Genomic DNA, 20,229 nt, shown 5'->3' on the forward strand with positions numbered 1-20,229 from the left:
AAAATACATGGCTTTGGTTGAGAGGCAGGTAATTAGAAAATAATTATCAGAGATTAGAAGGTTGGTGATTCATATTATGTAGTGGAAAAACATTTGGTAAAGCTTTCACATGTGATAGCTTGGAAGGCAGATTATGTACCTAATTAGATTGTAGTTTTTTTTTTTAATGGTGTGAAAAAGCAAAATTAGTAGCATATGTCTGTTACTATTGAGTGCATTTGACAATGTAATATAAAAAAGAAATGAGCTTAGAAAAGAATTGGCCAGAATGAAAGGGAATAGAGAAATCTGGAAATATGGGAACATGTAGGATGGAAGAAACAATACTTCTATTCTCAAATGATAAAAACTTTGAGTAACAAAGGCTCCACTTTATTGCAAAGATCAAATCAAAAATCAAGCTTTGGATCTCTGAACAAATTAAAGTCCCTCAGAACAACAACAACAACAAAAACAATTGCAGGCTGCTGAATTTCAGCTAGACAAACTGGCTCAGGCAACAGAAACTGGAAGTGGTCTGATAGACCAAAGTACCTACAATTAAGTAAAGAGACAGAGAGAAGAATAGGACCAAGAAAGCAGAGAATTATAGCAACTCTAAGAAGTGAGTCTAGTATGATAACTAACATAACACAATAAAAAAGTAATAATAATTTAAAAAATAATAATAAAACGTGAGTCTAGAAAAAACTGTCAGTGTGGCTATTAGTACATATAAGCTGACCAAAATAAAATAGATTAGAAACCTGGGGTGCCTGGGTGGCTCAGTAGGTTAAGTCTCTGCCTTCAGCTCAGGTCATGATCTCAGGGTCCTGGGGCATCAAGCCCCACATCAGCCTCTCTGCTCAGCAGGGAACCTACTCCCCCCCCCTCACTTTGTCGAATAAATAAAATCTTTTTAAAAATTAAAAAAAAAATAAAATAGATTAGAAAACCCATTACATTTTGGGCTTTTATTTTTTTTTTTAAGATTTTATTTATTTATTTGACACAGAGAGAGCCCAAGCAGGGAGACTGACAGGCAGAGGGAGAAGCAGGCTCAGACAGAGAGAGAAAGGGGGAAGCAGGCTCCCTGGTGAGCAGAGAGCTCGATGCAGGGCTCGATGTGGGGCTCGATCCCAGGACCCTGAGACCATGACCTGAGCTGAAGGAAGTGTCCCTCTTTTGGTAAATTTTCAAAGACAAACTTTACTTCTATAAAATCTCTAAAACTCTAGAAATAAGCAGGAAAGCCAATGCTTGATTTCTGAAATCTAGCCAGATCACACAAGGGTGGAATGGTGAAAGGAGCCTAAGGGAAAAGTCCAATTTTCTACAAGAAGAAATATTTATTAAAAACCATTGTGAAGGGGCGCCTGGGTGGCTCAGTGGGTTAAGCCTCTGCCTTCAGCTCAGATCACGATCCCAGGGTCCTGGAATCAAGCCCACATCGGGCTCTCTGCTCAGCAGAGAACCTACTTCCCCCTCTCTCTCTGCCTGCCTCGCTGCCTACTTATGATCTCTGTCAAATAAATAAGTTTTTTTAAAAAATCTAAAAAAAAAGAAAAGAAAAAAACCATTGTGAATATTTGGAATTGAATTAAATTATCTGTTCTACTGCCTGAAGAAGGTCCCCAAAGACAACAAAAGTGACTATTTCAAACCTCATCCTAAATATTAGGAAAAAATTCTTTCTGACTGGCAGCCTGCCACAGACTAAAAATGACACCTTTTGTGCCAATGAGACTGTATCAATCAAAATTAAATAAGTTCTTTCAATTTTTCTTAATATTTCTTAATATTCTGAATTAATTTTACCATTTCCAAAGAACAACTGACACGAGAGATTTTTTTTCCCCTAAAACAGTGACTATGAAGAGTGCACGCTGCCCAATTTCCATGTACCATGTCTCATTCTAAAGAGACACGTGAAAGCAATGAGTACTTCTAATGGTAGCATAACGACTTTAAAACCTAAAAATAAAATACCAAAAGCAAACCAAGCTTTTTTCTTTTTTTTAACGTTCTCTTTATTTTAGATGGCAGGCAGCAGCATTGGGTACATTTAGGTTTAGAATCTTTTCTAAAGCATTTAATTTCTGCCAGCACTTTAATATGAATTTCCTTCTGCTCTTGGCTCTTTATGGAACACACCGTATTAGAATAAAAGCTGTTCCAATGTTCTTTACCAAAGAGAATTTCACCTTCTCTGAACAGGAACCTCTCAACATACAGTTTAATTTCTACAACTTACAAACAGTGGGATGTTAATGAACTGGGAGGCTCTCAAACTAAAATGTAAGTCCCTACAGCACAGGGCCTCTGCTTTCGTCTTCAGATTGAAATCTAGGCTGATGAGTGATGAACCTCTAGCTTTGCATTTACTTCTCCCTTTATTCCAAGTGTGTCATTCCATTAAACTTACTTTCTCCATCTTAAGTGTAAATGAAAGAAAATTACGGTCTTTACAAGTTCTATTTGGAGATGTTTTGTAAAGAATCAGGGGACAATTGGCACTCTGGGCGATGAAAATTTTAAGTAGAAAGACCACACTCGGGGCCCCTGGGTGGCTCAGTGCATTTAGCCGCTGCCTTTGGCTCAGGTCGTGGTCTCAGGATCCTGGGATCAAGCCCCCCATCAGGCTCTTTGCTCCGCAGGGAACCTGTTTCTCTCTGTCTCTCTGCCTGCCTCTCTCCCTACTTGTGATCTTTCTCTGTCAAATAAATAAAATCTTGAAAAAAAAAAAAAAAGAAAGAAAGAAAGACCACACTCAGCTCTGAAAAATATATCTGGGCCTGTGGGGGAAGATGCTATATAAGGGGAAAGTGGGAAATCATTGTTCTTGAAGTCCCTTGAAAGTCCAAGTCTATGGAAATCACAAACAGCTGAATGTAACGTTTCTTTCAGGAAAGGTTAAGAGTCAAGTCTGCATATTGGTGGATTTGGGGCCAAGAGACAATTGGCCCATATGCCCATTACAAAATGAGCCAACACAGCAGGGGGACAATTGCATCACTTATGGTTGATTTCAACGGACATGGCACCAATCCACATAATTTATGAACAAACAAAACTTTTTAATATAGTGCACTTACTGCATTGGTAAGCATGCAACAGGGTTTGAAACAAAGAATTCAGAAACATGGATATTTTGTATCTAAGAATAAAGGGCCACTAAAGAATGAAAAGACTTCATTCTTTAAAGGGAAAGGGATATCCATTTTTGTCACATACTGGCAGTGATTTGGGCTCACAGGCTCTAATATTCAGATCATTCCATTCCTCTCTTCCTCAAAGTATGCGATGCAAGGTTGACCTAGAGAACATTTGACCACTTCCACCTCTCCACCTCCGTTCATTTCCCGTTGGAAATGAATGTTAACTAAATCCTCTAAAAGTTCTATATCCGTCATCTGAAGTTCTTCCAGCCCAGTCAGAAGCACTGTCCTCTCTGATATTCCTGAAAACACCTGAAAAGGAAAATTAGGAAGATAAAGAAAAAATTTTCTGAGAGCTTCGAATTGCAGAACTTTAGATTTATAGAGCTCTGCTGCATATTTTGGACCTTATCTTAGAAGAGACCAGGAGCCTTAGTAAGCTGTTTCATGCAAGAGAATATCCAAGTCAGATCGGAATTTCAGAAAGATAACGCTGATGGCACTATGATAAATAGAGGAAAGACGGGCATCTCTATGGACAGAAAGGCCATGAAAGTGGTAGTCAGAGATGCCAGTGACCAAACGAATGCGAGAGATAAAGCAAAATGAAGAATTCAGCATGAGTTGTAACTTTCAGGACGGTGAACCAGGTAGATGGGGGTGTCATTTAATACCTAAGTAGGAACAGAAAAAAGGAATAGGTTGGGGGTACAGGCAATGAGTTCAGAGAAAATGAGTAGGAAGAATTATTTTTATATTTTTTAAAAATTTTATTTATTTATTTGATAGACAGCGAGAGAGGGAACATGAGCAGGGGGAGAAGGGAGAGGGAGAGGGAGAAGCTGGCTTCCTGGAAGAATTATTTTTAAGGATAGTGGACACATGAGAGAAATACAGCTATGTCTCCACAAACAAAAATATTATACCATTATCTGAGTAATTCCAAGTTTTAAAAAGTATGTAAGAAATTAAATGAGGTACAGTTTTGCATTAAAATGTTTTTTTAAAAGACAAACTTATTTTGCACCAAACGGATATGAAGAAACTATTTTGACATTGCTCACTAAAGATGAAACAGTAATAGACTCACACCTTTTCCCTTTTTTTTTGTGAGGTAGGGTTTAGTCATAAATCCCCAAAATGAAAGAAAAGAGATGACTTTACCTGAAAATTTTTCAAGTGTGTTTCTGTGTATGGAGAAACAGTAACTCTATAGCAGTTTTGATTTATATAAAGCGGATAGTCTTTCTTTTTCAAAATCTTGTCAGCAACTAGAAGTAAATTTTTAAAAAATTATTTTCTTCTTTATACCATAGACATTTTTAATCAAAGTTAAAACTTTCTTCAAACAGCACATTACAGTAAATAGTGAACTGAGTGGTTATGTTTTTGAAAATTCTGCAATCTACTTCACAGTATATAATTTTGAAAAATACAAGACCAGATAAGAATGGGGCTTAATAGATCCTCCTGTCTTGAACTATCCACTGCAGTCAATGCAGAGAGCTGTATGACCTCAGACAGATCTATCTTGAACTACATAAAATGCAATAACCATCTGCAAAGAGTAACATGCCCATCCTAACAAGACAGCGAGTTTCCCAGTTTCTCAAGAGGTATAACTGAAGTTATGATTAGAATTCTATACATATAGGTACACCTGGGTGGCTCAGTTAGTTAAGTGTCTGTCTTTGGCTCAGGTCATGATTGCAGGGTCCTGGGATCGAGACCCATATCAGGCAATGGGCTCCTTGCTCAGCAGAGAGCCTGCTTCTACCTCTAACCACTCCCCTAACCACTACCTCTAACCATTCCCCCTGCTCCTGTGCTCACTCTGTCTCGCTGACAAATAAATAAAAATCTTAAAAAAAAAAAAAAGAAAGAATACTATGCATATACATTTTAAAAATATAGACTTATATAATAAATTACTGTATTACTATAATATATATTTCATACATAAAATCACTTAGTTATCCTATAATTCAGATCCCTCCTCTCCTTGGTTAACATCCTTATGTCAGTTTACTGAATAATAATACATGATATTATTCAGCCCCTTATGTCAGTTTACTGTATTATTATTCAGTAAACTGACATAAGGATGTTAACCAAGGACAGGAGGATCTGAATGTCATCTAGAAATGAAGGCAAATAACAGAAATTCATCAGGTTCCTCTAACACAAAGAATAATCAGATTTCTTTTTAGCAGCATTTTTCTCCTAGAGAGGAAAAAGATAATAATGTCTCCGATTGCATAAAGTTGAACAGAAACAGTTCTTAGGAATATCCTATCACTTTTTTTCTTCTCTCACCAGTCCAACTGGAAGAAGCAATATGGTGCAGTGATTAAGAGGGCAGGTCCCTATCGGTGAGGATGTGGAGAAACTGAAACCCTGGGACATTGCTGGTGGGAGTATAAAATGGTACAGCCACTGTGCAAAATGGTATGGCCATTCCTCAAAACACTAAACACAGCATCACCACATGATCCTGCAATTCCAGAAAAATCTAGAAAGACATTCAACTAACCATACCTAACCACATAGTAGAAGAAAGGGAATTTTAATGAAATGTCTCCACTTCTGCTAAATTAATGTTCTTTTTTATTTCAATTTTCTTTGAAAAGAATGTATTACTCCGTTATAAAAAAACAATCAGTCAATGCTTTTCAGTTGTATAACTGAATTTCTATTATATGTGCAAACCCAGGGGAAACCCTACAAACTGAATTAACTAGAGCAGGATTTTTTTTTTTTTTTAAGATTTTATTTATTTATTTGACAGACAGGGATCACAAGTAAGCAGAGAGGCAGGCAGAGAGGTGGGGAGAAGCAGGATCCCCGCCGAGCAGAGAGCCCGATGCAGGGCCCGATCCCAGGACCCTGAGATCATGACCTCAGCCGAAGGCAGAGGCTTAACCCACTGAGCCACCCAGGCGCCCCGAGCAAGATATTTTTACATGGAGAATCACTTGAACATATTAACAAAAGCAGCTGTAGAATTCTACATTTTTAACCATAAGAATGTAAGCCCTCCTCTGATGATTTGGTAAAGATCCATTTCTATCTATAAAGGGAACAGATGTCTAACTGTTCTTTACAATCACCCTTTGTCTTCCCCGGAATCTATTCCCTCCACCTAAGAGACCCTCATCTGTCAAAACAGGTGGGATAGAAGTGACAGTCTCATACATACGTATTTTTAGATTTCTCTGCCACATACCCTCTGTAACTTGGGGTAAGTCATTTGCCCTTCCAAGGACTCAGTTTTCACCTCAATAGAATGAGTATAATGTCTATCTCCAGAATCGTGCAGCAGATCAGAGGAGATACACTTCTGAACACCTGGCTCCTTGGCTGGCCTGTGATGAGGATGCAGGAAGACTGATATACTCATTATACGTAATATTCCTCAAGAGCGTTCCCAGAAATAATTTTCAGTACTCTACCATTTTATAAGGTTAAAAAAAAAATCCTCTCTCATTATGCTATCTATTAAGTTCCAAATAAAAGAAGTATAAAAGGAACACTTTTAGGAATGGCAGTTCATAAGGGTGCCTGGGTGGCTCAGTGGGTTAAGCCTCTGCCATTGGCTCAGGTCATGATCTCAGGGTCCTGGGATCAAGCCCTGGATTGGGCTCTCTGCTTGGTGGGGAGCCTGCTTCCCTCTCTCTCTCTCTCTCTCTGCCTGCTGCTCTGCCTACTTGTGATCTCAGTCTGTCAAATAAATAAATAAAACCCTAAAAAAAAAAAGAAGAGTATCTATCCCTCTCCCCTACTCCTCTCCAGCTCACTCACTGTCACTCTTGAAAATAAATAAATAGATTTTTTAAAAAAGGTAGAAAAGAAAAGAAAGGGGGAGCCTGGGTGGCTCAGTGGGTTAAGCATCTGCCTTCGGCTCAGGTCATGATCTCGGGGTCCTGTGATGGAGCCCCGAGTTAGGCTCCCTGCTCATGGGAAGCCTGCTTCTCCCTCTCCCTCTCCCCCTGCTTGTGCACTCTTGTTCTCTCTGTGTCAAATAAATTTTTAAAAAAATCAAAAAAAAGAAAAGAAAAGAAAAGAAACAGCAGAACATAATTTAAATGGTAAAGCACTCTGTAACTGCCTAACTGGGCGAATACCTCCAGGTTCCATGAATGTGATCACAGCACTGCCGGACGGCTTATCGTACTGCACGCAGAGCACTTCCCCGCCTCCATTTCTGGACTTAGAAAAGCTGAGTTCTAGCTTGTCTCTCATCTGATCTTCGGGCAATCCGTCAGGAATTTCAGTAACGTTGATCTTCACCTTAGAGTACGCTTCATGAACCTGGGAAATCATTCCACACTCAGCAACAGGGGTGAGAAAAGTGTTCACACCTGATAGAAATCTAGAAGGCGATCATCCCCATGTTACCTGGAATCTGACTCCTGAATTTAATGGAACTGGCTTGGCCAAAACCTCCACATCTACATCTTCTATCTTCAAATGGTGCTTCCCCATCCTGATGATGTTCTGGGCAACTGAAAAAATATTTGGGAGTATGAACTGCCAATACTTGAATAAACATTTTCATTTTCAGTTTAAGAACAAATTATCCTAAAAATTTTAACTTTCCTTTCATTTTAAAGGATCTAATTTTAACAATTTTCCTAGGACTTCCAAGTGTTATTGGTCTTGCCGCCAAAGTGGCAAATAAATATATTAATGTTGGAATGTCAAAATACATCAATAATTACAAAGTAATCAAAAGGTAAAAACTTCTAGTTATAAGAGGAAAAAGTACCAAGGATGTAACATACAACATGCTGTGTGGTATACAGGAAAACTATTAAGAGAGTAGATCCTAAGTGTTCTCAGTACAAGCAAAAAAAAAAATCTTTTTCCTTTTTTGTTGAATTTATGGGAATTCTGTCTATTGCACCTATATGAGAAGACGGATGTTGGCTGTACTTGCTGGGTCACTTTCACAATATACATTAATCAAACCATCATGTCATACACCTTAAACTTAGTGATATGCATTAATTATTTCTCAGGAACTGGAAAAAAAGCTATAATGCGAAAGTGTCATCAAGTTCTACACTCATCTCCTAAGAGATAAGCCTGGTAAGCCTTCAGAAATTCATATATTATTTCAGCACAGCACACACCCTCTAGAACTCCCCTGTTGACAGAATGAGAGAATTCCCTTAGTACATTAATTAAAGCACAGCCAGAAACTTCTTCCATGTTGAGTAAGTAGGAAAAAGTTGTGTGGGTCAGTGGCATTCTGACAATCTTATTTATCATTTGTCAACTTCTCAAAGGGTGAGTCTTTTCTATGTTTTTGCTATACTTAATGAGGAATTCTACTTTTGTTAAAATGCTCTTGAAATCACTTTACTAAAATGATAGCCTCTACCAATCACAAAACTATCAAATCTAATTTATTTGTGCAAATGGGAGAGGCTCAGTAATGTAATTATGCCAAAAATCATTAGAACTCCAGATAGCAACTATATTTCAGTTTAAGATGCATGTGGGTGTGCATTTATTTTTAATTGTGTGACATGAGAGTTTATAACACTTCAGTTGTTAATACAAAGATGCTTACTCTAATTTGTCATGAAGATGAGAGATGCCCACTCCCGGTCTTATAAATCTCACATGCGTGTATGACAGACAGCACACACATCACAGCTGAAGGAAGAGAGAAATGGGCTAAAAGGCAGGGCGTTGTCATGTGGGAATTCGTACTCATTGTACCATGATATGACTCGATAACTTGAATTACAATTTTTTTTGTTTGTTAATGACAACAGGCAACAATACCAGAAAATGTCAATGAAGTAACACTTAGATGATGCCCTTTCCCTCCCACACCCCCCACCCAAACCTCCAACATCTGGTTATCTGACGCAGCTGAGAGGACCACTTGCGTTTCAACTTTTGTAACTCCATCAAAGGCCAACTCCTGTTTAATTGTGTATAAGCCCAAAGTTGTCCCAGGAGAGCAAGACCTCAGAGCCGTGCCCAGAATGGAAGCAGCGATGCAGCTGTTTCTGAAGACAACCCTGGTTCCAGCCTTCTTGGGTCATTCCTGCACAGAATCCCTGCCTCCCAAATCCTCGCTTCTGTCTTTTGGTTATATCCCCATTACCATTGCCAACGGACAACACAGCGCCCTTGGCCACCTCCTCTGCCCTCGGCTCAAAGGTAGATCCAGGGTGGACCCATGGTGAACCAACTGTATGTTCACATGCTGACCTGCTAGAATGCCTTTCTTTTTAATATTTATTTGCAGGCTATAGTGAGATACCAGGTGTAAGGAGATACAAGTTATAATCCTAGATTATCAGAATCTGAGCACTGGAAAGGCTTAAGACCATCTGACCCCACCCCATAACTGGACAAATAGAAAACCAAAGGCCTGGAAGAGTGGCCTGCTCCAGGCACTGTTGGTCTAGTACAAGGCACATGGATACTCATGGGTTTGACTCCCAGTTTTGCAATTTTTATCTATATAGACCTTGAGCAAGTTCTTCGTCTTCTTAAAGTTTCAGTTTCTTTATCTGGAAAATTCCTAATGAGTAGCAACGACAGCTCTTATTTACTAGGTGTTTATTATGTGTCAGACACCGTGCTAAATATTATGTCAGCGTTTCTCATTTAATACTCAACCCAACCCATGAGGTAGGTACTACCACAAAGGCTGTCATAAAAATCTGAGATTCAGAAAGAACCCAACCCAAATCACACTCTAGAAATGGACTAAGTTGGCACTGAAGGCCAGACTGTCCTATTGTGCCCCCAGCGCTGAACAGGGTCCTACACCATGGCAGATTCAGCTAACATCAGGTCCCTTTCCCAAATCTCTGACTCTTGGGCTTTTTCCATTCACCAGTAATGTGCTCTTAGGTAAGTCATTTAAACACCCAAGAATTTGTTTTCTTAGTTACAAGATGTAAATAATAATTCTCCTATTGTACTGCTTTCACAGAGTCATGAGAGTATAAAATGAGATGTCTGTGAGAACCCTCTGAGACCTGAGTAGAGCTCTGCCAGCTTAAAACATTATTACTAGCATCACTTGGAGGTAGCAGGTGTAGAAAGATGCTGGTATTGGACATAACAATACCTGGGCTTGAGTCCCAGAGGCGTCATGTTCTGAACAAGTGATCACATTCAAGGCACTTAATGTCTCAGTTTTCTCATCATAAAATGGGATAATCCTGGGCGCCTGGGTGGCTCAGTGGGTTAAGCCACTGCCTTCGGCTCAGGTCATGATCTCAGGGTCCTGGGATCCAGTCCCGCATCGGGCTCTCTGCTCCACAGGGAGCCTGCTTCCCTCTCTCTCTCTCTCTCTGCCTGCCTCTCCATCTACTTGTGATTTCTCTCTGTCAAATAAATAAATAAAATCTTTAAAAAAAAAAAAGGGATAATCCTATCTGCCCCAAGATGTCACAATGAGATGAGATGAAATGATAGATATAAAAATTGTAAAACAATAGATCAAATATCGAAGAAAGCTCTCCGAAAGTCTCCGTGCTTTCCAAAAAGTAACATGGTCAAATTTTTTAGCGTTACTCATACCTTCTTCTTTTTCAAAGGTGATAAGGGCTTGTCCTTTCTGCAGCTCATAAAGAACTTGTGAGCTCACTTGAAATGAACAGGAGATATTTAAAAACTGGCTGTCATTCTCAGGATTCTCTAAAGATGTGAATTTCACCTTTGTTTCAGGAATATCCTCTTTAATCTAATAAACAGAAATGTTTGATTAAAATCAAGGTAAGAAATAACTTAAGCCCTTCTTGTGAAAATGTGATTTGTACATCCAATAATTCATTCTCCACTGATTCCAGAATCCCACAAAATGCAGTGTGGTCTTATTTCATAACCTTAGTAATGACTTCTTCCTAGGTAAGTACTCAGTAATGTAATCAGATGCTGATCCTTTAATATTATTCCCCAGATTAAATTATAAATACATAATCTCTCACTTTTTCTAATCAATGTTTAAACTAGCCAATATTGTATAGTGTTCGATTCTAAATCCTACATCATTCCTGTAGTTAAGCACCTTTTAAACAACTGTTCCAATAACAGGCTATCTTACCAGGGAATCATTAGACAGTACGTTTACTCTCACTACAAAGCAGTATAAATTAGAGTTGAGTATATACCAGGTTTATTTTGATAGTAAACCCAGATAATTTTATCCAAAAACAAAGACTCCTGAATTATAGGATTTAACATTTATCAAATTTAAATTCTCCCTTACCCAACACCTGTCCATCAACTTTTTAACCATTATCAAACTTAGATTTATAAAAATGTGAAGGGAGACTATCAGCAAAATTCGTAATCTGAAAGATAAATTTACATGGTTGTAGTTATCTGTTTAAAATCATTGGGAATAACAGGCATATACAATTATACATAAATGCACAAATGAATCTGTTGTTTGCATTTCTATTTCCCATATTTTATATGCTGAAAGAGAATGTTTGTGTTATCACAAAGGGGTTAGAAATATTCAGTGTTATTTGACCTAATCTCACATTTGTTCTATATCTTCACAGATAACCTACATAGAATTTCGGATCAGCATAAATCCAATTTCAAAAATAATTGGCAGTGTCTGAGAAAAGGCAGAGGTTTTCCCAACACTGTGGAAGTACTCAATATAATGCTGAAAAGTGGAGAGCTTTCTGGAATTAGAGTGCCTGATTCCGGTCTTGGGCACACTTGGCCAAGAGCCACTCACCTATGCTCCCTAGACCACAGTTTCAGTCCTCTGTAAATTGGATCAGCTGAGCTGGCTCGGTTCCTAAGGCCCTTTGAGTTGTAGGATTAAGTGATTCCTCTCCAGTCTGAGAAGTAACCAGAACTGTAACAGTGTTCGCTAAGTCTCATACACATGGTGAACCCCACTTCCTGATATTCAGTATCTTAGCCCCCATTTCAGAAACAAAAAGTGACAATATTCTAAGCATTAAAACGAAAGACAGGATTTTTTTTTTTTTTTAACAGTGTGAGTTCTTGGGTGCCTGGGTGGCTCAGTCGGTTAAGCTCCTGGCTTCAGCTCAGTTCATCATCCCTGGGTCCTGGGATCGAATCCTGCATCAGGCTCCCTGCTCCTGGGGGAGTCTGCTTCTCCCTCTGCCTCTGTCTTTCTGTCGCTCTCTCTATCTCTCATGAATAAATAAATAAAATATTTTTTAAAAAATACAAGTCATTATGAAGGAAAAAAAAGGGTGAATGCCTAATTCAAGTACAGGAAAATTTAGGAGAGAATTTAAACGGTGAAGATATACAACCATTTTTTTTTTAACTGTGAAATTCATTTAAATTACTTGCATGAGAAGAACAATAAAGAAACTCAGTGAGAAGACAAGAATTTTTTTTTTTTTTTTTTTAAAGATTATTTATTTATTTATTTGTCAGTGATGGAGAGAGAGCGAGCAAGCACAGGCAGACAGAGAGGCAGGCAGAGGCAGAGGGAGAAGCAGGCTCCCTGCCAAGCAAGGAGCCCGATGTGGGACTCGATCCCAGGACGCTGGGATCATGACCTGAGCCGAAGGCAGCTGCTTAACCAACTGAGCCACCCAGGCGTCCCGAGAAGACAAGAATTTGATCCAAAAGTGACTGATCATGACCATCATCTTTTTTTTGTTTTTGAGCGAACATATATATACACAGAAAAACAAAAATATATACATAAATTTTAAAAGTGTATTATCAGGGGTGCCTGGGTGGCTCAGTGGATTAGGACCTCTGCCTTCGGCTCAGGTCATGATCCCAGGGTCCTGGGATCAAGCCCCACATCTGGCTCTCTGCTCAGCAGGGAGCCTGCTTCCTCTTCTCTCCCTGCCTGCCTCTCTGCCTACTTGTGATCTCTGTCTGTCAAATAAATAAATAAAATCTTTTTTAAAAAGTATATTATCAGAAATGCACAGCCAGATGAAATTTTACAAAGCGACCACACACATATGTGACCAGAACCCTGATCAATAGTCAGAATATGACCAACACCCCAGAAGCCTCCTTCGGCTGCCTGGTACCTCCGAAGGTAACCAGGATACTAATTGCTAACATCCTCCTTTTGTGCTTTATTTAAATGCAAGTATATGGTGTGCCCTCTTTTATCTTTTCTGGCTCAACATTGTATTTATGAAATTCGTCCATGTGGCTGCACGTAGTTGTGGTCCATTCATTCCCATTGCTGTGCAGGATTCCATGGTGTGCATACACCCCAAATTAATAATTCTTTCTACTATGGAGGGACAGTTGAGTTGTTTTCAGTTTGGGGCTATTACAAACAATGGTGCCATCAATGACCACAATGTTTTAAAAGTGAATTTTGTATAACTAAATTGGTTTTTCTGAAAAATGTTGTCAGTTAAAAATGTGATACATAAAATCATTAAAGAGGTATCTGGAAGGCAGCTATGCTCACGACTATACCACCAATGCTAAAGAGGTACCTGAGATGGCACTAAACAAGCACACAGATCAATGGAGGAGAATAGAGAACTCAGAAATGGACCCTCAACTCTGTGGTCAACTAATTTTCAACAAAGCAGGAAGGAAGGTCCAAAGGAAAAAAGACAGTGTCTTCAACAAACGGTGTTGGGAAAACTGGGCAGTCACATACAGAAGAATGAAACTGGACCATTTTATTATACCACACACAAAAATAGACTCAAAATAGATGAAAGACCTAAATCTGAGATAGGAGTCCATCAAATTCCTTGAGGAGAACACATGTAGCAACCTCTTTAATCTCAGCCACAACAATTTCTTCCCAGAAACATCACCAAAGGCAAGGGAAGCAAGGGCAAAAATGAACTACTGGGACTTCATCAAGATAAAAAGCAAAGGAAACAGTCAACAAAACCAAAAGACAACCAACAGAATGGGAGAAGACATTTGCAAATGACGTTATCAGATAAAGGGCTAGTATCCAAAAACTATAAAGAACTTACCAAACTCAGGGCACCTGGATGGCTCAGTGGGTTAAAGCCTCTGCCTTTGGCTCGGGCCGTGGTCCCAGGGTCCTGGAATCGAGCCCCACATTGGGCTCTCTGCTCAGCGGGGAGCCTGCTTCCCTTCCTCTCTCTCTGCCTGCCTCTCTGCCTGCTTGTGATCACTGTCTGTCAAATGGATAAATAAAATCTCAAAAAAAAAAAAAAAAGAACTTACCAAACTCAACACCCAAAAAACAAATAATGTAACCAGAAATGGGCAGAAGACATAAACAGACATTTCTGCAAAGACACCCAAATGGCCAAAAGACACATGAAAAAGGCCTCAACATCACTTGGCGTCAGGGAAATACAAATCAAAATTACAATGAGATACCACCTCACACCAGTCAGAATGGCTAAAATTAACAAGTCAGGAAACAACAGATGTTGGCGAGGACAGGGAGAAAGGGGAACTCTCCTACACAGTTGGTGGGAATGCAAGCGGGTGTAGCCACTCTGGAAAACAGTATGGAGGTTCCTCAAAAAGTTGAAAATAGAGCTACCCTACGACCCAGCAATTGTACTACTGGGTATTTACCCTAAAGATATAAATGTAGTGATCCAAAGGGGGGACATGCACCCTAATGTTCACAGCAGCAATGTCCACAATAGCCAAACTATGGAAAGAGCCCAGATGTTCATCGACAGATAAATGGATGGAGAAGATGTGGAAGATGTATATACAATGAAATAATAGCCTTCAGAAAAATGAAATCTTGCCATTTGCAATGACGTGGATGGAACTAGAGAGTATTATGTTAAGCAAAATAAGTCAATCAGAGAAAGACACTTATCATATGATCTCACTAATGTAAGAAATTTGAGAAACAAGGCAGAGGATCACAGGGAAAGAGAGGAAAATGAAGCAAGAAGAAACCAGAAAGGGAGACAAACCGTAAGAGACTCTTAATCTCAAGAAACAAACTGAGTGTTGCTGGAGTGGAGGGAGCGGGGAGGGAGGAGGTGGCTGGGTGACAGACATTGGGAGGATGTGTGCTATGGTAAGCGCTATGTATTGTGTAAGACTGATGAATCACAGACCTGTACCCCTGAAACAAAAAATATATGTTAATAATAATTGAAAAAAAAGTTTTTAAAAAATAAAAATAACATTTGAAAAAGTCCCCCCTGCACAAAAACAAACAAAAAAAAGAGGTACCTGGAAGTTTCCGGTGGCCTCTTGTAACTCAGTTTCAAGCCTTTGGATCTCCTTTTTTAACTGAGTATTTTCCTTCACAATTTCATCAATTAATCTCTAAAACAAACAACATCAAAAAATTCAACAGCCCCTGACCTCGTTTTTCTAAATGAATTAAAGAAGCTAACTTCCTATCACCCTGATAAAAGCCAAAAAACACACTTATCACTGCAGATTTTCCTACTTCTGACAAGTATTATTATCTCCTTCATACAAGCAGGGAAACTACCTTTCACACTAGACCAAAGCCATAGACATTTGTCTAGCAGAGCAAGGATTGAGAGCCAGACCTGAATCTTAGCAGCTCCTTTCCTGGCTATGTGACAACAATATGCCTTTCAAGTTGCACTAGAGGGGCATCTGGGTGGCACAGTCAGGGAAGCATCCGACTTGGTTTCCGCCCAGGTCATTGTCTCAGGTTCATGAGACAGAGAGCTCTGTGTTGGATTCTGTGCTCTGTGTAGAGACTGCTTATGACTCTCTCTCCCTCTCCCTCTGCCCCTCCTCGCCACAAGCTCAGGCTTGTTCATGCGCTTTCTCTAAAGTAAATAAATAAATCTTTAAAACATGAAGAAGTAAATTGCACTGTAATTGTGGACATATGTTACTTGCAATTAAAAAATGTTTTTGCTGGATTCCCACAGTACAACTGCCTTTACATGTCAGACATATGGCCCTGGGTAAGTGGCTTAAGCCACCTGAACCTCCATCTTCTCTTGGGTCTGATCATATAATTGATAACTAAGCTCTTAACATCTGGGTGCAAATCAAAGAAAGGATGGAGGGAAAGAAAAAACAGCTAATGTTGTAAGAAAAAGAATAGAAGTATGATTGTTTTCACAAGGCTTGAATAATGGAGAAACAAATTTTGTAAAAACTCTAAAATCTTCCCAAATTTAAAGTAATGTTGGGCAAAAATATATAAAACATCCCTCACTGCAAAACTAATAGATAAAAATTAATTTTAACAGTAATATTTACCTCTCTTTGTTCATCTTTCATATATTCTTTATCTGACAAAGGCTCCTTAAGAACTTGTTTTTTGTTATCCTCATCGGCTGCCATGATTACCTAATTATTTCAAAAAGTAAATATTTTTAAAAATAGTATATATACACAAATTCAAGAAGAAAGAAATAACTTTTACTATTTTACAGAAGAAGAAACATCTCATCTTTGCTGTATCTTTTTCCTATCATCAAAGTCTTTACTATCATATGGCTTATATTTGAACAAAGTCTATATTTCAAATAACTTTCACACCTATAAATATATAAAAGCATTCTAAAAATCATTTGCTTTTCAACACAATAATAGAAAATGACAGGTATTAATATTCCTTTGAAGTTCACATCTTAATCATATATGGTACCCCATTTTAAAAGATTACTATTTTGGTCTTTTCAAAGATTTTGATTTAAACATCCAATTCTGGGGCGCCTGGGTGGCTCAGTCGTTAAGCTTCTGCCTTGAGTCATGTTCCCAGAGTCCTGGGATGGAGGCCCCCATCAGGCTCCCTGCTCAGTGGGAAGCCTGCTTCTCCCTCTCCCACTCCCGCTGCTTGTGTGCCCCCTCTCACTGTGTCTCTCTCTGTCAAATACATAAATAAAATCTTAAAAAAGAAAAAGTCTAAAAATCCAATTCTTCCTATTGTATTTTCCAAATGTAAATGGACTAAAAAGCACCCCTGCCAAACCCCTCCACATGTACAGTAGTTCTTTCTAAAAAAAAATTTTTAAAGATTTTATTTCTTTGACAGAGAGAAAGAGGCAGCGAGAAAGGGAACACAAGGTGGAGGGAAGCAGGAGAGGGGGAAGCAGGCTTCCTGCTGAGCAGAGAGCCCGATGTGGGGCTCGATCCCAGAACCCTGGGATCCTGACCTGAGCCAAAGGCAGATACTTAACCAACTGAGCCACCCAGGTGCCCCTTTTTAATTTTTTTTTAAGTAGGCTCCACACCTAGCTTGGAGCCCAATGCCGGGCTCAGGGCCACGACTCTGAGATCAAGACACAGGCTGAAATCAAGAGTCTTACGTTTAACTGACTGAGGCACCCAAGAGTCCCTACATGTACAGAAGTTCTTATCTGGAGTTTTCACAGATCCTCCCTAGTCCATACACCGGAACAGGAAAAAAATTACATCTTTACTTCTAATACTCTCTGGTTGAAATTTAGCATTCCCTTCAAATACGGATATAGGCAACAAGCCACACTGCATTTGCAGCACCTGCAACAAACGTCGCCAAGACGGCACAAATATTTTCATAAAATGTTGAAACTATTGCAGATATCCTGAAATATAGTTTGTGTAAAATTTTCCTTCAAAATTATGGCAGTTATTAAACTCACTACTAGGTCTTATAATATAATGTAATATAGTGATATATATTACTATATTAAAAATTTACTTAATATTCTGATAACCATATTTCAATATAATTAATTTCCCTTGTAATTATATATATTTTTCTTTATACATTTAAAAACGTTTTTTTTAAAGGTCCATGAGCTTTATCAGACTGGGAAGGAATCTATGGCATAAAAAAGTAAAGAACATTTGCTTGCATATGAATTTGCTGAGATGGAGAGGTCCCAGATCAAAAATGAATCAAGGAATATCATAACTGTTTTTATTGTGTTCAAGGCACATTAATAACCAGTCTGTGATATATTCCTCTAAAATTTCAAGTAGCTAAATTCTCACTATTCCTATAGGGGAGAAAAAAAAAAAAACAGGAAAAATATTTATTCCTCCTTAAAAAAAAGAAAACAGAAGACTGGCAAAAAATTAGTGTGAACACAGCAATGTCCAAAAACAGAGGGGATCAGAGAGCACCTAGATCTTGGTTTCTAATCTATTCCCCAGTAAAGGGAACCAGGGTTCCCTGGAACAATGGCTGATTCTTCCTATGGGTCAGAAAATATTCAAGACAAGCCTAGAGCTTCCAGCAGCCAAAGGTACATAAAGAAGATTTTCAAGTAAGTAAATATACAGAGGATAAAAGGAGTCAAGTTCTTCATTGCCAGAGAAATTAATTATAAAATAACAAAACTTCATATGCATTTTTGTACCCATGTCACTTTCCATGACTAGATGGTCATGACCTTGAGACCAAGGACCATGCCCACTCCTCCTTGCATCTATTCAGAGCATAATATAAGCAAACACAATGAAAACTCTCATTATTTACAGAATTGTGTGGTATCTTGTTCTGTTCAGGACATACCAAGCATATGAAGTTTTGTTATTACGTTTCCAGAAAGCAGAAATGGTAACTTTTTTTGTTGCTTTAAAAAAAATCAATATTCTTGGGGTGCCTGGGTGGCTCAGCCTTAAGCATTTGCCTTTGGCTCGGGTCATGATCCCAGAGTCCTGGGATTGAGCCCTGCATAGGGCTCCCTGCTCAGCGGGAAGCCTGCTTCTCCCTCTCTCACTTCCCACTCCCTAGGCTGTGTTCTCTCTCTCTCTCTCTTTCTCTCTCTCTCTCTCTGCGTCTGTCAAATAAATAAAATCTTCAAAAAAAAAAAAATCTATATTCTTAAGCGCTTGTAATGAAGATTCTCAATATATTTAACTCATATAAATAGTCTACTACTACGAAATATTCCTAGAACTTTTTCTGGTATATTTAGGGTCTGGATACTTTCCTTCTTTGCATAAGTGGACTGTATGCTAATAGGCTTCCTTTTATGTCATTATATGGTAGGCAAAACAATGGCCCTCTCAAAGATACCTACGCCTAATCCCCAGAATCTATGAATATGTCAAATTACAATTAAGGTTGTAGATTGAATTAAAATTGAATTAAAGCTGACTTCAATATGAAAATCATTCTGAATTATCTGTAGGGCCAATATAAGTATGAGGACCCTTAAAAGTAAAAGAGGAAAGCAGAAGAGCAAAGTCAGAGTGAGGTGTGACAACAGAGTAACGGTCAAGAGAGAAGCGGCGTTGCTGCCTTTTTATACAGAGAAAGGGCATCACTAAGTTCTGGAAGGTGGGCAACATATAAAAGAAGGTGGAAAGAAAACATAAAATAGATTCCTCCCAGTAGCCTCCAGAAAGGAAGGCAACCCTGCAGACATCTTAATTTTAGGCCAGTGGGATCCAGGTTGGATTTGTAATCTACAGACTGTTAAAATAATAAATCTGTGGTTTGTTGTTGTTTGGTTTATTATTATTGTTGTTGTTGTTATTTTAGATTTTATTTATTTATTTATCAGAGAGAGAGCACTAACGGGGAGTGTCCGGCAGACTGAGAAGCAGGCTCCCCACAGAGCAAGGAGCTGGATGTTTGACCTGCTCCCAGGACCCCAGCACCACGACCCCAGCCAAAGGCAGTCGCCCAACCGACTGAGCCACTCCGGTGTCCCTAAATTGTGGGGTTTAAGCCCCTAAATCGGTGGTCATTGTTACCACCACTACCCATCATCACCTATCTTCCTGTACTCATATCCCTTTGTCCCAGGCGAGACAGAACGGAATCTTTCCACCTGCTTGCCTGGCCGCAAAAAGAAAGGAAATGAGGGGATGGAACCACGGAGGGGGTCATTAATAAAATGGTTATACACAAATATAGTTTTTTAAAAAAAAGTATGCATGTTCTATAGACAGAAAAACATCCCATTCTCCTTTAGATGTCTCTTTCGAGAAAATCCCTGAGTATTCTGAAAAGTGAGGCACAACTGCCAAACCCTGCACGGGGCTGGGAGAGTAAATCTTCTTAAGGAATCAAGTTTCCCTAATCTCTCTAGAGAGACACGACTGAAACAGTGGGGAAACACAGACCACTTTACATTTCAATCTCCGAAATTAAGCAAACCGCAGGAAGACCACGAGGTCAGAGGCAGCGGGTGGGGCGGGTGGGGTGGGGAGGGGAGAGGGGGGAAGTGGGGGGATG

The 20,229-nt window shown here is 39.1% G+C and overlaps 1 protein-coding gene across 4 annotated transcripts in view; it reads right to left on the reverse strand.

The window, feature by feature from the left end:
• Positions 1-3,035: 3,035 nt before the first annotated feature.
• NMI (N-myc and STAT interactor) overlaps positions 3,036-20,229 on the reverse strand; it is a 17,908-nt gene continuing 714 nt past the window's right edge. The window contains exons 2-9 of one of the 4 annotated variants that reach the window (XM_059393951.1): positions 16,311-16,400; positions 15,291-15,386; positions 14,090-14,257; positions 10,695-10,857; positions 7,536-7,642; positions 7,262-7,448; positions 4,302-4,408; positions 3,036-3,449 (exon numbers count right to left, since the gene is read on the reverse strand). In XM_059393951.1, the coding sequence (XP_059249934.1) occupies positions 3,246-3,449; positions 4,302-4,408; positions 7,262-7,448; positions 7,536-7,642; positions 10,695-10,857; positions 14,090-14,257; positions 15,291-15,386; positions 16,311-16,394 (1,116 nt within the window). In that variant the 5' untranslated portion in view covers positions 16,395-16,400 and the 3' untranslated portion in view covers positions 3,036-3,245. The remainder of the gene's footprint in view (positions 3,450-4,301; positions 4,409-7,261; positions 7,449-7,535; positions 7,643-10,694; positions 10,858-14,089; positions 14,258-15,290; positions 15,387-16,310; positions 16,401-20,229) is intronic. The other 3 variants (XM_059393952.1, XM_059393953.1, XM_059393955.1) reach the window with 3 other exon arrangements.

The sequence above is a fragment of the Mustela nigripes genome, chromosome 3, assembly GCF_022355385.1.
Source record: "Mustela nigripes isolate SB6536 chromosome 3, MUSNIG.SB6536, whole genome shotgun sequence".
NCBI classification, from domain to species: Eukaryota; Metazoa; Chordata; class Mammalia; order Carnivora; family Mustelidae; genus Mustela; species Mustela nigripes.